At 42.7% G+C, this 20,610-nt stretch overlaps 1 protein-coding gene across 4 annotated transcripts in view; it reads left to right on the plus strand.

Annotated features, from left to right (window-relative positions):
* Positions 1-20,610, plus strand: part of NFYC (nuclear transcription factor Y subunit gamma) — a 64,143-nt gene that overhangs the window by 37,321 nt on the left and 6,212 nt on the right. For all 4 annotated transcript variants that reach the window (XM_054572049.1, XM_054572052.1, XM_054572051.1 and 1 more), the window contains exons 3-7: positions 4,317-4,388; positions 5,851-5,964; positions 10,078-10,173; positions 15,207-15,380; positions 18,806-18,964. In XM_054572049.1, coding sequence (XP_054428024.1) covers positions 4,317-4,388; positions 5,851-5,964; positions 10,078-10,173; positions 15,207-15,380; positions 18,806-18,964 — 615 coding nt within the window. The remainder of the gene's footprint in view (positions 1-4,316; positions 4,389-5,850; positions 5,965-10,077; positions 10,174-15,206; positions 15,381-18,805; positions 18,965-20,610) is intronic.

Below are 20,610 nucleotides of genomic sequence, written 5' to 3' on the forward strand. Positions count from 1 at the left end.
GCATTTATAACCAGACTTCCTCAGATACGTCAGAGCATCTTAGGTTGACACCACATGTCTAACAGGTTTTTTAAAAATCCACATTTATCCAAACATGAATAAAACTTATAAGAATATTCACAAGGTGTTGTGGTTTCTAAGACTGGGACAAAGATTGTTCTAAAAACAAGTAATTGAAGTTGGCTAGGTGAATATGTTACATCATGTATTGGAAATACTGGACCTAGTCATTTTGTGGTCTGAGTTCTGCAAAAGCAATTTATCTTTCATCTCAGCATGGCCATCATGCTCTCCTCACTCTGTAATTGTGCATAAATCCAGGTGGTGTTCAGCTGGAATTGAAGTTGGTTAAAATCATACCCAAATGATTGTGCACTAGGGTGATTGTGTAAAATACTGTCTTCCGGCTCAGCAGAGCTCTGAAAACAATAATTGACAGACTTTTTGGTGTTGAGTTTTACATTCTGGACCTTTGAAAGTGGGCAAGAAAAAGCTAAGTTTGTCTTTTGGAGGGGGTCGGTGGGGAGGCAACAATGTTGAATCTTGAGAAGAAAAATCTAATCTCCCCTAATTTACTCCATATATTCCATTCAGCTTTCAGTTAGCTGTAATGTAATACCTAGGTCACTTTATTTTCCAGTTACATCTTTTCATTCTTCAGTGCCCCCAGATTGGACAATGGCATTTTTAACATTACAGTTAGATAGCTATTCAAAGGTTTTACTTATTTATTTTTAGAGAGAGGAGAAGGAAGGGGGAAAGAAGGGAGAGAAACATCAATGTGCAAGAGATCTATCTATTGGTTGCCTCTCGCAAACCCCCCACTGGGAATCTGGCCCGCAACCCAGGCATGTGCCCTGACTGGGAATCAGACTGGCGACTTTTTGGTTTGTAGGCTGGCACTCAATCCACTGAGCCACATCAGCCAGGGCACAATCAGGTAACCATTTAAACAAGAACTTGGTGGTGAAGGCCCATAGATGGTTACAAAACAGGTCCTGTGTTTGAGCCCTTCCAGGAGAGCAGTACTCCTCAGACTTCATTGTCTAACGAACCACATGAGGATCTTGTTAAAAATACAGATTTTGATTTAGCAGGTTTGGAGCAGAGGCTGAGATTCTACATTTCTTCTGAGTTCCCAGGCGAAGCCATTGCTGGTCCAAGGACCTCACTTTGAGTAGCAAGGCTTTAAAAAGCAGCAGTATCCCTTAACCCTCATAATCACCACAGGAAGTTTCAAAAAATGTGATGCCAGGAATTCCTGATTCACTTTGCATGGGGTAGAGCCCAGGCATCTTGTTTTTCCAGAGTTCCCCAGGTGATTCTGACATGGAGCCAAGGTTGAGAAGCACTGCCTTTGAGAGGATTCGAATCTTGTCTTTGCTGGACTGCCCAACTGGGTATACCTGGGAAAAGATTTCTTACCATTATTTGAAACTCTGACTTTTCTTTAGAGCATCCTGAGAACCATTGGTTTTTCTTCGGCTCTGAACTCTCATTGAGTGAATTCAGATTTTTTGAAACTCAGCAGTTTCAGATAGCAGCATTTTTAATGTAGTTCTTTGGTTGTGGTCAGGAGCACAGAAATGTTCTGAAAGAGCACCTGCGCTTTCACCTTGCTGATAACACTACCAAGAGTGGAAGGAGACAGTCTGTCTCAGTTTTCCACATGGATTGGCATCAGGAGAAGAAGTAAAATGTTATCCACATCAGTTTCACAATTCCCAGTGACCAAGGGAGCGTTGAATTGAAAGCCAATTCAGTGGACCTCAGTCTACTGATAGTAAAGGGGCTCCCCTCTCCAGTAAACTTATTGTAAACCCTTACATGTGACTGGGTTCTCGTCAGCAATAATGAACCTCACACACATCTGAAGATCTGCTTTTCACACATTGCCCCTTGGGAGCTCAAGATTTGGGGATTATGAGAAAGTTTCTCACAAAGGAAAGGGTTGGGGTGGGGCTTAGAACTGAGCTTTCTGTAAATTTCTGCCTTGTTTTATGCCTCTCCAAGGTGGGAATGATATAATCTCTTTATCCTTGACCCTTTCGCGTTGCTTTTGATTAAAGACTAGTCTCGTAGAAATTCTAAAAGTGGTGTTTTACTTTATCAGGTTGGGGAAGGAGGTCTTTTTATCTATCAGCTTTGGGCTTTGGTTAAGTAATCTTGGAACAGTCTTGTGGAAATTATATTCCATAAGCAAGCCAAATGACAGCACACTTGCAAGAGAGCTAAATCTTACGGTTATAATCTTGTGCTGTGTGTATCATCCTGGGAGGCCTTCCAAAGGAATTATCATCCCCAGCATTTTCTTTGGCATTTCTGTTTCACATCATCATTTTCTGTGATATGCCACACAAGAAGGAAGACCAGTGATTGATTCTGTGGTTAAATGTTTTGTTTTGTTTTGTTTTTTTAATCCCTTTAGGGTCTGGCCTCAATCCAGCGTTTTCTTTCCTGTTGTTCCCCTCTGTACTAAGGTCATATATCTTAAATTTAAATAGGCCATGTTTTCTGTGTCTGTGCTTCTGTGCATACTGTTCCCTTTGTCTGAATAACATTCTCATACTTTTTCAACAAACAAATTTGTTGCATCCCTTAGACACAGTTCAGATGTCAGCCCCTCTGTGGAACATTTGCCAACTCCTCCTGCTCACTCCAGCCCCCCATTGGGAGCTGGTTATTTTCTTTGTCCCTGTGGAATTTTACACCCTCATTCTAGTATAGGGTAGGGGATTGTAATGTTTTTATGTGACAGTCTCTAAAAATTAAACTATAGGCTGTTCAAAGGTGAGAATAGGTTTGTATCTTTCACATAATAGTAGGTGTCATATTAATTCAGTTACATGAATGAGTAAATGAAAGAGGAAAAAAATAAGAAGAAAAAGTATGTTCTGCTCTCTCCTTTCAGTGAAATTTTAATAAACTGGACCTCCAAACCTCTGCCACTTCAGGGTTAGTTTTAGTAGAGGCTTCATGGAAAATGTTGACACCTAATTTGGAAAAGGAAAAGACCAAATTTGGTGTTGGAAGTTTGTAGAGATGAGTGGTAGCCAGTAGCCAAGCAGATTGTTGAGTTTGCATGGGGGAAAGTAAACGTCTTGGTGTGCACTTTATCCTAGTAGTTGCTCTTCCTTCTGTAATCACAAAATGGGTTTTGGAAAGGCTGTTTATGTTTTTCCAAAATACCCGCTTCTTTGACATTAGTAGAGATCTTCTGTTGGTCTTTGAAAAAAAAGTTCACTTATATATGTTAATTATACCAAATCTCAAATAATAGCTACTCTTTCCATAATGTGATGATGCAGATTCCCAGGTGAGAATATTGGGTTTGGTGAGTTACATTTCAGACCACTTATAGAATCAATCATTTGACACTTAGTCCCAGCAGGGATTTTGCTGATTTTAGCTAATCTCTCCCTTTGCACCTTTCTCTTCATTGCAGTTCTGAAACCCAGAATTGATTTTTATTTCTAGAATTGCATCCATTATTGGGCATGTGTTGAAATACCAGTAGTATCAAAATAAAACAAAAAAGGGCTTAGCTGCAAATAATTGAGAGGTGCCAGTTAAAAAGCCCTTTCCTAAATCCTTTCCACAGTAAAATTGGTGTGGTTTTCCCCCAGCCCGGTCTTGTTTGTTAAGGAAAAATAAATGTGCCAGGGCTGTTGTGGAAAGCCAGCTGATAAATTTACCCTCACCCTTCTTCCATACTCTTCTACCCGATCCCCACCCCCAAGCCTATTTCGGACACAAGCCTTTTGCTGCTGTAATGGGAAAGGAGCTCTTACCCAAGTTTTGATATCAGGTTAGTGCAAAGGTTAGAAATAGCCAGTATCACACTGGCTGAAGAGACTGTGGGTCACTGTGGTCAGGTGCTGCTGGCACTTGCCCTTGTGGTCCCTGAATAGAAGAAAGAACTGACACCTTAGAGGAATGAATGCCCCGAGGCAAAAATCTCACATTAATTTTCAGATTGCACACTGGTAAACTTTACTGGGATGAAAAAGACACTCAAAATGCACCTCTATATTGTGCTAATAAAGAATCTGATATTGTTTGGGCCTACTTTTCATGAGGGCACTGTTAGAAGCCATTATAAGTTTATCCTGAAACTCTTTAATAAATTGTTTAAAGCTCTGCATGGGCTAAGAAGAATTTTGCTCTGGAGCTTGCATTTTCTTCATTTCATCTGCACCTCCTCTCCTGCCATATTTTCTGAAAGGAGGGACTAAGCCAATTAGTGTGCTTCATGATGCCTGCCTTTCCCTGTTGATAGTCTCCACCACTTACACACCTTTTGTTACTCATTTCAGAAAGATTTCCGAGTACAGGAACTCCCACTGGCTCGTATTAAGAAGATTATGAAACTGGATGAAGATGTGAAGGTAAATTCACATTCATTTTTATTTATTTATATTGAAGCTAAAATGATGGGTAGTTATTGCTCTTTTCCCTAGAGCTCAAAGTTTAATTAAAAATGAAAATACTGTTACTGTCTGTTGCTTTTTTTATTTGGTTCCTCATAAAATTGTTAAGGGAGCTGAAATTGAACAGTTTTAATTATTACATGGTGCTTCCCTGAAAATTAGGGATATCCCGTTTTCTAGATGTCTAAAAGATGCTGAGTGCTTTTTGAAACACCCGGTTCTTTTCAGCATGTAGTGTAAACATGTAGCATCAAATCAGCAAGATGATGCCATCTTCTGAACATCTTGTTAAAATCTCTGAGTTGCTGAGCTGAGCTCTAAGAAGTGTTTGATAACGATATTGCATCTGTGAGTTGTTTACACAATAGTAGTTGTGAGAGGGTTTATTTGGAGGTGGCTCTTACTGTATTCCTAGGAGTCCACGGCCCAGTACAGCTGTCTCAGAAAAAGAGCAACTCTGTTTCCTTTCCACTCAAAATTAATAGTTTCTTGTATTTGTATAGAGAGCTAACAGGTCACAGCAATTTTCCCTTCTAGTTTACTTCCTCCTCATAGCAACCCTGTGAGATTTGATGGAATAAGAATTATTACTTTCTCTGAGAAACAGCCATCACCAATTATAATGAACTTTTGAAGGACAAATTAAATGTTTACAAATTAAAGAATAAAGGCATATTATGAACTCTTAAAAAACAAAAAGATAAATGTGGAGTAAAAAGAAAAAGAATTACTAGTTTCATTTTACAGATATGGGAATAGACAAAAAGGTTAAAAGTGACTCACCTAGAATAAGAGAATTGAGATCCTAATACTCATCTTCTGCCTTCTTAACTCCAGAGCTCTTCCAGTGGCTCTGTCTTGTACAGACCACCTCACCAAGGGTTCAGAACCTTGTTTGACTGAGAGTTTATTACAATGCTTGAATATTCATTATGTGCCAGGCCCTGTGCTGTGTGCTTTTACATATAGTATTTGATTCCCACAACAGCACTGGAAGGTTTTCTTCAGGACGTGAAAAATAAAGCGCAGAAGGATGAGAGGCCTGAGATTTTGCCTAAGTCCACTGATTCTCAAACTCACTGTTTTCCCCAAATTTTCTCTCCTTTGATTATACCCCCCTAGTGACTGTAAGGCCCTGGGCAAGTTATTACTTCTAAACCCTAGTTTCTCCAAAAGGCTACTGTGAGAGTAAGAAAGTGCATGGTAGGTGCTGGATAAATATTCTTTCTCCCTCTTCCCTTCTACCTCCTTTGTCCCCACTTGTGGGTTTATTTTACCTGGGAATCTCTTGAGGCTACCACCTTCTCATTTTCCAACCCTTGCCCCATAGTCCAGAGGCAGGACATACGGGGTAAGGGACAAATTAACTGGTTTGAATTACTTGCCAGTGATTGATAGGGAAGGTCTCCATCTGTTGCAGATGATCAGTGCAGAAGCACCTGTGCTCTTTGCCAAGGCAGCCCAGATTTTTATCACAGAGTTGACTCTTCGAGCCTGGATCCACACAGAGGATAACAAGCGCCGGACGCTACAGGTAATTTTGTGGACCCACCTTGGGAAAATTGGGCAAGCAACTGCCTTTGCCTGCTTCTCTTGCATGACTTTGGACCAAAGATTATTCTACTTGAGGACTCTGTCAAGCTGATGTGTGTAATTGGTACCTTCCTCAGCTGTTGAGAGGCCCGCATACCTTATAGCTATGATAGTATTTCCCTACCAAGAATTTTATTTTATTTTATTTTATTTTATTTATTTTAAAGATTTTCTTTATTTATTCTTAGAGAGAGGGGAAGGGAGGGAGAAAGAGAGGGAGAGAAACATTGATGCAAGAGAGAATAACATCGATTGCCCTGACCTTCTTGACCTGGGACCAGGCCTGCAACCCAGGCATGTGCCCCGACTGGGATTCTAACCAGCAGCCTTTCGCCTTGTGAGACAGTGCACAACCAAGTGAGCTTACACTGGTCAGAGCAGCCCCACCAAGAATTTTAATTTCCAACTCTTCCATGGTTTTCACAACTCGGTGACTAAACTGTTCATTTGGTGAGCCCTCGCTATAAACAGAGGCTAAAGTGATGCGTATCTATTTCTAGATGTAAACAGTTTCTGGTTGGAAGCCTTGAGAGTCTCCAGGAAAGGACAGTTCTAGGAAGAATCAGTTGTACTAACCTCATTAGCCTTCTTATTCCTCGTCTGCTTTCCTGGGAATCCTCTTCCTCTTCTTTTTTGTTCCCTTTTTATTTTAATGCAGCAAATCATCATGTATATTGTATGAAGTCCCCTTGGTCATTGGCTCTAGAGGCTCTCCCCTCAACAGCTAGGCCCTAGCTCTTGGAGGAGACAAAAGGTTTCTCAGACATAAGAGGAAGGGTGTGACTGATACAACAGAGTGCCACTATTTTAATAACAAAGCCATGAAAGTGCCCTGTTTTGCTGTGTATAATGTGCAGTTTTTTGCCCAAATTTTTGAGGGAAAAGTAAGGATACACATTATACATGGCTAGTACCTAAAATACCTTGAATCTGTTATTGTATTTTGTAATTATGTTACATAAAATTTCTTGTACCATAATATGTTTAAAAAAAGTGCTAAAATTCCTTTATAATACAAAAAACAAGTATCTAAATATAAATAAATACATAATTGAATTAAAAATTTAAAATGAAAATTTTTTCCTGAAAATTTTTGCCAAAAAAACGTGGGTGCACATTACACACAGGAGTGCATTATACATGGCAAAATATGGTAAATTATATTTTCTCCTTGTTTCCCTTTACCTCCAAAGTTGAAAATGCATGTATATATTCATTTATTCTACACATATTTATGAAACACCCACAGTGTGCTGAGTACTGTTTTAGGTTCTGGGGATTAATACACAAAAGAGACAAAAATCCCAACACCTGGGAATCCTACATTCTAGTGCAGGTAGACATTGAGAACTTACTTTTGCTGCCTTGAAGGAAGTCTGTAGATCTAGGGAGCCAGTGGAAGTCACCTTCAAGATCAGTTAAGATTAAAAAATAAAATGGGCAAAACACTTGAATGGGCACTTCAAAAAAGATTCCAAATGACCAGTAAACATGGAAAGGTACATAACATCAGTTGTCATCTGGGAAATACAAGTTAAAACCACAATGAGATACTCGTTTATACCCACCAGAATGGCTAAATTTTTTTTTTTTAAACTGACAATATCAAGTGTTTGGTGAGGAGGTGGAGGGACAGAAATTCATTACTGCTGTTGAGAATGTAAAGTGGTACAGTCAATTTGGAATACTATTTTGCACTTTCTAGTAAAGTTAAACATATCCCTACTCTCTGACTCAACCATTCCATTCCTAGTTACACTATCAAAAGTGTGGACATTTTTGTATAAAAATGTTCATACCCAACAAATAAACACATCAGTAAGTGGAACAACAAATTGATGTCTCTATGCCTGCCTCCCTCCCTCCCTCCCTCTGAAATCAGTAAATTAAAAAAACATATATTCCCACCAACTTTATAATAGCCAAAAACTAGAAACAACTCAAATATCCATCAGGATAGTAATATTTAAAAAAATTGATATATTCTGCATTGACCAGTGTGGCTCAGTTGGTTGGTGGTGTCCTGCAGAGCAAAAGGTTGCCAGTACAATTCCTGGGCAAGGCACATGCCTGGGTTGCGAGTTCAGTTCCTAATTAGAGCACATACAAGAGGCAGCCGATTGATATTTCTCACAATGTTTCTCTTCCTCTTTTTCTCCCTCCCTTCCACTCTCTCTAAAGCAAAATAAATCTTGAAAAAATAAGTTTAAAAATTGATAAATTCATAAAATGAATTACTGTTCAACATTAAAAGAAACTGTTGATCCATACAACAGCATGGATGAATCTCAAAAATATTATGTTAAGTAAAAGAAACTAGAGAAAAAAATGACAGCATGTGATACCATATACTGTCCATGGTGATAGAAATCAGAGTTGTGGTTATTTCAGATAGGGGGGTTGGGTAAATTGGCTGGGAAGGGATACAGGGAAACCTTTTATATTCTTACCTGGGTGAGAGCTGCCTGGGTGTGTTATAGTTATTAAAATTCACCCAGCTGTGTACCTAAGATTTCTGTATGTTACTGTATATGAGTAATAATTCAGTAAAATGTTGGCACTTCAAAAGGCAAAATAAAAATGTTAAAAAGACCAATTTAAATATATGTTTCCCAAATACTGTAGAACACTTTGGTGTATGTCTGGAGGTGATTATTATTTCTATTTCTTTATTCCCACCTCATTCTATCCTTAGATGAGCTGTTTAGCTAGCTTATCATCAAGAATGTGATACTGTATCGTACTAATCTTAAATAAGTCCTGGCAGCTTTAAGATGTGCCCTGCTTCGGTAGGATGGGTTTATCATCAAGCTCGTAGTTGGCAAGAATGGTGGACTAGAGTTTTGCATTTCAGTGGCTTGGGGCCATCACAGAGACAAGGCAAGGGAAAAACAGAAAATTTCCATCCCCTCCTGTTTAGTCTGATGAGTCACCTTCTCTGAAGATGTGATACGTAGAGGTTGCTAAGGATTTCTGTTAGTAGGTTGACATTTCCCCCCGCAACATTTTACAATGAAAAAATTCAAACTTAAGCAAAGTTGATAGTGAACACCTGAATACTCACTGCCTGGATCCGACCATTAAAATTTTACTTGTTTTATCCCCGTTAACTATCCTATCTAGCCATCAGGTCATCTATTTTTAAATGAATTTCAAAGTTTACTTTTCCCTAAATACTTGAACATGCATATTATTCACTAGAGTTCACTCTTTTTTTCCTGTTTTTTCTTTTTCTTTAAAATGTTTATACAATGTTAGTATGTTGGGTTTTAGTAAAAAAAAAAAAAAAATCCTTTACTTTTATTATTTAAAGAAAGGGAGGGTCACTCTTAGAAGCCCTTTGGAGCAGGCCTTAATTTCAGTATTGCTAGTCAACCAACTCCTACATTTTCTGCCCACCTGAGCCTCTGTTCTGGTAATGTCAGGCGTCCAGTGTTTATATCACATTAAACAAGATGTAAACCATGGATTTAACATTGCGATTTTGAATTCCAAAATAAAAATTATAGTAGTACAGATCAGCTACTAGAAAATATTGCAAAAAGTTATTGAATTAGGATTTCAGCCAGGGGATTCAAAGTAGATTTTAACTGCTTATGAACCAACGAGGCAAAATATCATTTAGTGCCTTAAAAATGTTATTAGATTGAATGATAGCCCAACCTTTCTAACCACGTAATGACCAGAAACCTGCCATTCGAGATTGCTAGATTTGTACCGTTTTAGCTGGAGGACCGTAATTTAACTCTCCTGGGGAGGACCGTGTGGCAGAATCCAGCAGAGGCAGTAGTTTAGAGGCTCGAATATCTGGTTTGTGGAGCATGAGCTACAGGTTGCTCTATTTTGTCTACTCTGTGGATGTCTTTCCAGCAGGTCTGATCATTTGAGGTTTATAAGAGTTTGGCTGTGCTTATTTCAGCTATAGACTTGGCCATGGGTACTTAGTTTGGCTTAGAAGTCCTTGTCTTATCTTACTCGTAACTTGGAGGGTATAAAGCCAGGTGAACTAGTTTCTCCCCAGGCTAATTTTTCACCTTGTTTTTCTTTGTTACAGAGGAATGATATCGCCATGGCAATTACAAAATTTGATCAGTTTGACTTTCTCATCGATATTGTTCCAAGAGATGAACTAAAACCTCCAAAGCGTCAGGTGAGCTGGAAAGGTGTTGCTGCTACTGCTGACTGAAGAGCACCTTGCATATGGGTGTCAGATAACACTCCTTTTCCTCTCTCAGCACAAGTCATTGCTATTTCTTTTGCTTCTCCTTCTCTAGACCAGATCCATCCTTAACATCTCCTTCTGTTGCTCATTTATGGATACTTTTAACTCAGTGCCGCTGAGGTGGTATTTCAGTGAAAATAGCAAAACTTAAAGACTTTAGTTATAAACAGTGAAGTGAAGCTCATTTCCAGGTATCCTAGGAAGTCTGTCAGAGCTCTTAAACTGGGATGGGAGAACATGCTCGGTGAGTTGCAGATTTTAGATTTTCAAGAAACAGCCTTTCTATGTGCACAGTGGTATTTGGAGTGAGCGGACCTGGGTTTTCTCCTACTCTTGATTGTGGTTCTCTATATAGTGCTCTGGCTATGCAGTAGAATTACCTGCTAGGGTTTAAAAAAATTACCAGTGCCCAGGCTGCATACCACACCGGCTGAATCAGAATCTGGGACGGGGAGGCCAGGCATCAGGACTTTTTAAAGGTCCCCAGATGCTTTTAATGTGCAACCAAATTTGAGAACCACCACTTAAACCATTTTCTGAGCAATCACGAGGAAGACTGTGAATGTCTGTCTGCCTTTCCCTCTCTTCTGCCGGCCCCTCTCCAAAGGTCACATCAGTTATTTTTTTCAGCACTTTGGGTGCATAAAGCTCTTAATTGCAATTGTAATAGACCCCTATCCTGAATAACTCATTGTTTCAGGCACACAGATTGCATGACTCACCAGGTGTAGTGGAGACACTTGGGGAATAGTGGCAAAGTCTGGCAGGAGCAAAGCTGGGCCTTGTTCTGCTTGCTTGTCTTGCTAATAAAATTTTAAGTGGTTTTAATGAATTATTTCATAGTACATTATCCTTAGAAACAGAATCATTCTGTGATTCCCATGCTGTCTCATATTAATGACCAGTCAGAAAATGCAGGAGAAGTGGGTGTCTTAAAGGACCTTTGTAATCCCGACCCTTTGGGTTAGCAAGCCCTCTGTCACCTCCTTACTAAAGCAGGGAGCCTCACTGCGTCTCCGTCCTTTCTGGGCAGTCTTTGCTACTGTAAACATCCTTGACTGGAAGCTGTAAGGTGTTCAGAGGAGCTTTCAGTCGGATGTTTACAGCGGCAGGCTGCCACGGTCGTCCCTGGCTGCGCATCGCCTTTGAAACATTGCAGGTTAGTGCCCATGGGCTCAATTCCTCCTCTTGGGGGGCTTTCCTCCTCTCTGAGAAGTCACTACGACAAGAACTCAGACCACTTTTCTTCCTGCAAAACAAATGATACGACACACATGCCCTCCTTGTTGGAATTTGTTTCAGAAACGCCCTTTAAAAACAAGAGGGTGAGATCTGTGACAAAATCAGGCCTTGTTCCTGCTCCTTGTGCTAATGCCTGCTTGTTCTCTGCTGAACCAGCTGGCTGAAGAGAAGGGTCGTGTCCTGTCCCCTCCTCCAAAGTCCTCAGTGCTTGGCTCTCTTAGGGTGTCAGACAGCTCCTTGTTCTACCCAACCCTGACTCAAAACGCAATGATCCATCTCTTTAAAGTGTGTCTGGCTGCAACAGCTCTTTGCTGTCTGGATTCAGTTCTTTGTCGGTTTTCAAGCCATTGATTGGCATCCTATTCGGGACAGCTGCTGCCTGGCCTTTGAAAGGTTGAGATTGCTGAAAACTGGTCTGGAATTCTAACACACTTTTAATCTTCTGTGGACATGAAGTTTTCCCCAGCTCCAAATTGGCTGCACCTCCTTAAGTCCTTTAAAAGCACCTATTCTCCAAAATTCACCCTTTCTGAAGGAGGCAGCAGTTCACTCTTGCTACTGAAGCAACTGTGCTTTTTCCAGTCTGGGGCAGGCTGCACAGCACTGTAGTGATGGCTCTAGGGGGTGATACAGCTCACTCTCCGGCTTTGTTTGTCAGCCTCCACTTTGGAACACATTCCAAGAGCAAGCCCTCTGGGTGGGGAGGCCACTGCTAAAGCTGGGCAATTGATCCAGTCATTCCGAGATTGTTCTAGCACTGGGCATGACGGTCCAGTGCTGGGGAAAGGAACTAGCCACAGATACTGAGTTGGGGATCCAAGGCCCTCGGATTCTCAAAGATGCTTGCGAATTTCTCTTGTTCTTCAGGGAAGAAAGTAAAAACTATTTGAAAGCAGAGGGTAGTTGAGGCCTGACTTCTACCCCACTAAAGCTATGAGTTGAAAGTTCCTGCCCATTAAAATACCATTTTCTCTTCACCCATCTCTTTAAATCAAGCATAACCATTCCCTTGCTAGCTTGACCTCCATTGGCCGACTGAGTCTTCACAATGCTGAAGAACCTGAGATGTGCTTCCTCCCATTCCAGTGATTTGAGAACAGTCATGCCCTCCTTACAGCACAAACCTGGGCACCTCTACGTGATGGAACGTCCCAGACGCTGCCTGGTTCATAAACAAGTTAGGAGGCTATAATAGGCCACACAGGAGAAGCTCTTTACCTGCTCTCACAGCTTTGGGCAAGGGGTGTTTTGGCTTCTGAAAGGGGTATTTAAAGGGTTTGCTTTTTGACAAAAAGACCATATTCACTTGTAGATCAGCTGCAGTCAGGATAATTGGATATAGAGCAATCACAGGTCAGGGCTTGGAAATGCCAGAGTCTTCCTACTCCCTGACTTGGGTGGGGGTGGGGTGGCTCTCAGTTCTCTATACCTTCTCATCACTCGAGAGCCTTTTCAAATTAGGTCTGGACTTCTAGTGATGATGTTTTTTTATAAAGTGGAAAGGGAGATCTCAGAAAATAAATACACTGAACTCACTTTAAGAGCTTTGAAAAAGAGCAATTTCTTGGCTAAGGAGGGTATCAGTATTTTATTTCTGCCACAACCAAGATCTAGTTGACAAGACTGACCTTTATTTACAAGGGCAAGAAGGTGGAGTTGAAATGGAGTGACATTGTCACAATCAAGTTGTTCTGGAAACAGACCTACATGAAAATAAATGGAACCTCCTCATCTGCTTCAATGATCGCTTTCAGGCAGGGTTCAAACTGTTTGGGTCTGAAGTACAGAATGCATTAGCTTAAAAAGTTGGTTTATGTTTGGGCACTAGCTCAGAAACCCAGCATGTTACAAGTGTTCTGCCTAAGCAAGGTAGATGCCCATCAGGGAACTTAGCCATGCAGACACCCAAGGTTCTTATAAGCTAGATAGTAGCAGTCCTAGTTTTAGTATCCTGGGCTCTGCAGTCACCAGGCAAACAATAATACCCGCCCTGTTCTACACAGGTCATGAGCTTCTTCCCGCACTAGACCACAAAATCCTAGAGGCAGCAAGAGAGTTTAGGAACTCTTTTATTGGTAACAGCTGTTGTGTTTGAGAGAATTTGTCCTGCTACCAACTTGGGTTAAAAAGAAAAAAAGTACAGGTATACCTCAGATATTGCGGGTTTGGCTCTAGACCACCGCAGTAAAGCTAGTTAGTACAGACACCCTGGGAGACATCGCGGATTTGATTACAGACCACTATAATAAAGCAAGTGTTTCATTAAAGTGAGTAGTAATCTTTTTGCTGGTAAAGGGTCTTACCTTCAGTTTGTTTAAAAAACCTAGACACCTGGAAGCGCAATAAAATGAAGCACAGTACAACATTGTGTGCCTGTACTTTTCTGTCTCTAACTGTCTGCCTGGATCTGTAAATCCATTCTTGTTTAGCAAGTGCTTATTGGGTGCCTATAAGGGAATGCATAGTAGGGGCAGTGGCGAGCAAGAGGGAGCTAAGCTTTGCCCTTGTAGGACTCATATTCTAAGAGGTTTCGAAAGCAGTGACTTTGACAGGAAAGGACTGTGGAAGCACAGATTACAGCCCCTAACCTAAAGAGGGATCAATATCAACTTTGTAAATGTCACTTTGGGGAGCTTTGAGGCAGGCCACAGGGTCTCTATACCTTGAAGAAGTGTCTTTTTGTCTTTTCTTGAACCTCGCAAACTTAGGCCAGAACAAAGGAGTGAGTAAATTTAGCTTTTTTTTTTTTTTTTTTTCCAGCCAGCCCAAGTTGTATGTTTCTGTTGTTTTTGTTGTCACAGGCAGGGTCACCGTGTGTCACAGGGCCCTCCGGAGCAGATGCCGATCTCTGTGTCAGTGGTCAGGGGCCGACCAACCCTGGACCCTCAGGCTATAACCATGCCGTAGTGTGTGTAAACATCCTACACTCTCAGCTGTGAGCTCAAGGTGGCTGGGAGAGGGTTGTTTACTCCTTCTGCCATGGAAAACGTCAGCTGAAGAAGGAACAGTCTCTTCACCGGGCAGTTCGGACAGAATGCGACCTCCCTAGTCAGCCAAGGCAGCACCCCAGCGGAGAGCTATCCCTCAGGCCCCCTGGGTTGCGCTTCTGTGGCTAAGTACAACCAGAACCAGATGTGACACTGGATAGACATGGCCCTCGGTGACCACTGAGCTCTCGATGTGCTGTGAAAAGCTGGGCATTACCTACAGTTTCGACCCAGGAAAAATAACCCCATGTCCCTTTCCCCTGCTCTGTCTGTCCTGAGGTGGTGGGGACAAAATTAAGGAGAGTGCTACCTATTTGGGAGATTGGGAACCAGCCTGAGAGCATGACATTTGGGTAGCATCTTCTAGTGCTCACCATTAGCCCTGTCCTCAGATCACAGGCCTTGACAACATTTACTGACAAGCACTGCTAGTGTGTGGCTTTTAGGAAAAGTAACTATTTGCCCATTTGCAACTCATCACGAAATGGGTGATAACTCTGTACTTTGGAAAATGGGCTGTATGTTTTTTGAAGTCTATGGAATCTGTTATTTTTAGTTTGATTTAGCACAACTGGTCTCTTCGAATTCCACTTTCCCTTGGCTTCAAATGTGGAGAGCTCAGCATTCAGCAGGCAACTGCACAGAGCCCATTTGGGGGAAGAATGGAAATTCACTCTGGCGGCTGCTGAGTCGGCTCTTTTCCTCTTACCTGCCTCTCCTTCTACCCCACAGGAGGAGGTGCGCCAGTCTGTGACTCCTGCCGAGCCCGTCCAGTACTACTTCACGCTGGCGCAGCAGCCCACTGCCGTCCAAGTCCAGGGGCAGCAGCAAGGCCAGCAGACCACCAGCTCCACCACCACCATCCAGCCTGGGCAGATCATCATTGCGCAGCCGCAGCAGGGCCAGGTCTGTGAGCTGCAGCGAGTGCCTGCCCAGCAAGCGAGTGCTCTTAGGTTTGGGATGGTGAAAGCCTGACCCGGGCAGAGAGCTGCTCAGACCGTTACAGAGCACTGGGTTTGAAGTCTGGAAACCTGGGCTCTCCCCCCAGACTCAGCCGCTGAGGTGACATGTCACCCCAATCTCTCTGGACCCTGATTTCCTTACGGGTCAAATGAGGGAAGTACAGTAAAAAAAAAAAATGAAAGAAGTATAGTGGACAATGTTCTTCATGATCCATGGTCTAAAAAATTTTAGAAGGGAAAATTGTGTAACGCCCCTGTGAGGAGTAGTGGTCTCTCTGTAGAAGATGTTTAAAGTGAACTCCTCGCCTGCGTGTCTACACTGGAATTGGAATTTCTTCCTTAAGGGGTAGACCAGGCATGCATACATCTGCTCCCCTTCTCCCCCTCATTCCTCTGTCCTACCGTATTTGTGTCAAGTGGCCACCGCCTTTTACACTAGTAATCAGAAGACTCTCTTTCCCCAGTACAGCTGTTGTGAGAGCAGGAACGTCATGTTTGTTGGGAGTCATGAGAGGCTGCAGAGAACTCTGTTCTCTTATCTCTGAATCCAAATTTCCTGTCAGTCAGTAATTAATTTAGTTATCAAATGTTTATCATCCTCTATAGGTAAAGTTGTATGCTATGTGTTGGGGACACAAGCATGAATAAAACAGTCTCTATTTTTAAGAATTCACAATCAAGTTGGGGCTACAAATATTTAAAGATTATGCCACCATGTGGGAAGTGGAAGATATTCTTAGGACTCTGTAGAGGGTGTTATGGAAGCACATCAAAAGGGTTCCCTAACAAACGTGAGAGGAGGGCAGTAGAAGAGGATGTCAGAGGGTTCCTAAGGGAGTAATACGAGTTTTAGCGGGAGTAATGGAGACAAACTGAAGAGGGGAAGGAGGGCTTTCCCGTTCGAGGGCTCAGCACAGGCAAAGGCTTGGAGGTGAGAAATCGCACAGGGAGCGGTGAAAGGGCCGGCGCAGGGAACAGCCAGGCCAGCCTGGAGAGACGGGCGGAGGACTCGGCCTCGGCAGCCTGGTGGAGTCCGACAAGGAGCTGGGTTTGCCTAGAAGAAAAAACTGGTAGAGTGGCGATAGATGTAAGTATAATTATGATTTTAGGATTTTTTCCCTGCTCATTTTTTATCCATGGAACAAATCTATTAAGTGCTCGGTCTTTGCCAGACACTGTGCTAGGCAGGAGGGGTTTAAAGATGATTGCAGCCCGGGCCCCGCCTCAAGGAGTGCACTGCACCAGGGCGCCTGCGGGACCTTCTGGGGCGCTTGCTTGTGCCTCTGCAGTGGTGAGAGCTTGACCTGCCAAAGGCTATATCCCTTTACAGAGTGAACTTCAAGGGAGTCGCTGGGGGCTGGCTCTGATTGCTAGACCATCCCAAGAAGCTCATGGCTATGGTGCCCCAACAGCAGCACACCGTACGTGATTTGGTAGCTGCCGTGTTAATTCAATCCCTCATTTTCTTGAAATGACTTAGAAATAGTTTGGAAATCCTCTCAGGAAATTCAAGTTGATAGAATACAGTGATGAGTTGGCAGTATGCATTTTTTTTTTTTGTCAGCAAGAATTGCATCTATTCTCTTCTCTCCCACCCTGGACTTGCTCAGCTTGGAGCTGATAAGGCTTGTGGGGGTGGTCCAGTTGGTGCCTGCCCGCATCTTCCAGCTGTTGTTTCCCTGTCCTACTGGTTGAGGGTGGCCTAGTGCTGTGTGACACCTCCCTGGACCTCTGTAGTAATGCCTGTTTCAAGTTGATTGCAGATAACCTTTGCAGAAGAGAATACACAGTAAAGTTGGAAGGAAAGCACATTTTGGTAAAGTGAATCCCGTATTTTCTGTCATAAAACTGGGCACTTTTATTCCTGGAGGCTTGGGGAATTGGCTGAGTGGAAATTTTCAGTGTGAGAACAAATGTTTCCTGTTGTCCTAGCCTACTGCATGTATTTTTACATGAGTCCCTCTGTCACCTTTCTTTCCCACTCTCCCCCAGTTTATAGTAATTTCTCCTTACTTTGTAGTCCCTTGAAGCTCATATGTAGTTCCCAGGACATGTCCCTTCCCCTTGGAACTTGAGATGCGTAACAGACATATGCATTCAGAAAGTAAAGAGCATCAGAATTAGTATTGATGGAAGCCCATGGGACCCCCAGGGCCCTCTTGTTGAAGAGGGGAGAGAGCATATACAAATCAGGGCTTAGGGGTATGGGGGAGAGTGTGTGTGTGTACTTTTAATCCTCACCTGAGGACATGTCTATTGATTATAGACCGGGTGGGGTGAGGGGAGACATCATTGTGAGAGAAACATCAATTAGTTGCCTCCTGTACACCAGGGCTCCAACCAGGGATCAAACCCGCAACCTAGGTATGTGTCCTGACTGGGAATCGAACCTGCAACTTTTTGGTGTATGGGATGGTGCTCCAACCAACTGAGCCACTGGCCAGGGCTATAGGTGTAGTTTAAAAGGCTCTACCCTCCTCTTAACCACCACCATCCCCCACCCCCACCAGCACCAGATGAGCAAGATAAGTTATAAAGGTCACGTCTGGGGTAAAGTTTCGAGATTGAAGAAATGATTGACCTTTCTTTATGACAGTTCAGGTCTTTACAGTCTCTCAAAGGAGTAAGTTTCATACAACTATAGTCTAGTAAATGTGTGTGAAAGTCACAGGATATACAAAACCATATACATTAGACAGGATTTCTTAAATCTGAGCTTCCTATTTTTAGAAAGTTAAAATTCTTGCTTTATTGTCTTACTTAAGGGTAGCCTCAGGACCAAGGTGTTAACACCGTTCAGCGTCCAGTGTGTTCCCTGTTTGCCTCTCCCTGGGAAGCTGCGCTGCAACCCCGAGCAGACAGCTGGCTGGTGTGGGCTGGAGCTGTTCTGCTGCTCCAAGTGGGGTGAAAACCAGCGTGCGCTTAATTTCCTTCCGGTGTCTTGCCAGCCTGAGCTCAGGATTCTGAATTTAGTAGATTCATACAGACCCTGTTTTCCTTTTAGTTTGCTCTCCAAATTCACCTGCTCCAGACTTGACTTTGGCCATTTCTCAAGTGAACTCTCATGGTTGCTTTTGATCCTTTGGAGCCATATGTACTTTACTGTCGTTGAAGTGGCTGTGAAAAGTCGCAGCATTTGAAGCATAGGGACATTTTGGGCCTGGGCAAGTAATATGTACTATAAGCCTAAATATCGGGCTTTTTCATCTTTGGTGAGTACCTAAGCCCAAAGGACTGCAGGTTGAGTAGCATTAGTGTTGAGTTCAGACATTCATGGAGACAGTTTGCTCCTAGTCAACCACTGGTTATTAACCCCCTGGTTAGCCTACTGACTGGGCTCCATCAACTTCTTATGACTCTTCTTTTCAGACCACACCAGTGACAATGCAGGTTGGAGAAGGTCAGCAGGTACAGATTGTCCAGGCCCAGCCACAGGGTCAAGCCCAGCAGGCCCAGAGCGGCACTGGACAGACCATGCAGGTGATGCAGCAGATCATCACAAACACAGGAGAGATCCAGCAGATCCCGGTAAGCCCTGTCCTGCCTCGAGGTCAGCATGGCACTCTGTTCAGCATAATAACAGGAAATACTTAAAGATTTTACATATATATACACACATGCACAAACACACACAATAAAAGGACTGTGTGCACATGTGTATATATTTTGTGTTATGTATATCACACACATGCACATACAGACATACTTTTTTTTTAAAGCTGTATTCCCATAACCTCAGACCACAATTTGCTTCACTGTGTGCTCACTGCTTTCCTTTAACCCAGGAAGTTCACCAGTATGGGTAGCTCCTTTTAATTTCCCTTCACTCCCTCTGTGCAGAGAAGTCATTGTAACCAGTTTCATGCCAAAGCCCAAAGGCCCTGTGAGGCAGTCCTGTCTTTTGATTAGCAGAGAATAGGAGGGAGGTGCGTAGGGAAGGCCATAAATACACTTGTTGCATATTCATGAGATGGTTCCCAGTGGAGCCTGCAGCAAAGTGTATTTTTGGCTTTCATTTAACTTATCCATTCCTTCACTGTGGACTGCTCCTTCCTGTGTGCCTTGAGGGATTTCATTCCTTAGATTTGTACTGTTCTTTTGTTAAAAATGTTCTTGTCTTAACACTTGCCGTCTATACATTGGTCACTTTGCCAAGAAAAAAATGTAGAGAATGAGCGACAAGGAGCAGTCCTCCTGTTTCCTGCCTCTTGCCCTTCCTATTGTAAATGAAATGTAGGCAGATCTAGAAATTTACTTGGACTTGATTAACCACTTCCTCTCTGAAAAACGCTCAAAAACTATCTTCAACTCTGTTTTTGTAACTGTTCTTATTAAGGCAGAGTAATAGGCCAGCAAAAAGCTTAGGAAAGTGAAGTGAGTGTGTGTCTCTCACTTGCTCTCTCTCATCTCTCTCTTGCTCTCTCAAGAGCACACATTCTGTCTGTCTGTCTCTGTTTCTGTCTTTCTCTCATTCACACACACACACACACACCATCCCCCACCTCCCAATCAGTTCCAGGTACCTTACCTCACTTTTTCAGCCACCAACCCCAAGACCTCTCTTTTGAATGGTTTTTTCGTGAGGAGACACCACAACAGTTTCATTTAAGCCAGAGAAGAGTTCCCACATTGCTGCAACTTTAACTCAAGTGTTTTCAAACCTCTGGGGCACAGAGCTTTAGCCCGTAAGATTTGTTGTAGAATTCAGGACCTCGTCTTCATTGTTCTCAGTTAGGAGTGTGCACTTCTGAACACATCAGCGCGCCTTCAGTAGTGATAGCCGTCAGGAAAGAAACTTCGCTTCTCTTTTGAAAAGGGGTAGACTTATTTGCTCTGTAATTAATGTAAAAAAGCTGTGAAGATCCCCAGAATGATCCTTGTAGAGGACTGAGAGACGTCACCAGATATCTAAATCTAAGCCTAAAAGAAGAGTCTCTTCTAAGAACTGCTTGGAACTATTTGGCTCACAGCTTTTCATTCACATCTGAGTTTCTGCAAAGAGCTCTTTCCAGCCAGGAAATGGAAAATCCCTATGGCCATCAGTACACCTTCCTCCACCCCCCGTTCCTGGGATAAGGCTTTAGTCTTCATCTCCTGTGTCTTGGCTGGAGTTCTGGTGACTCCTGGGACCAGACACCATCATTCTCAGCAGATGAGATCTCCTAAGCCTCCAC

This window comes from Pteronotus mesoamericanus, unplaced genomic scaffold (assembly GCF_021234165.1).
Source record: "Pteronotus mesoamericanus isolate MK-2021 breed Mesoamerican mustached bat unplaced genomic scaffold, CSHL_Meso_final contig_221, whole genome shotgun sequence".
NCBI classification, from domain to species: Eukaryota; Metazoa; Chordata; class Mammalia; order Chiroptera; family Mormoopidae; genus Pteronotus; species Pteronotus mesoamericanus.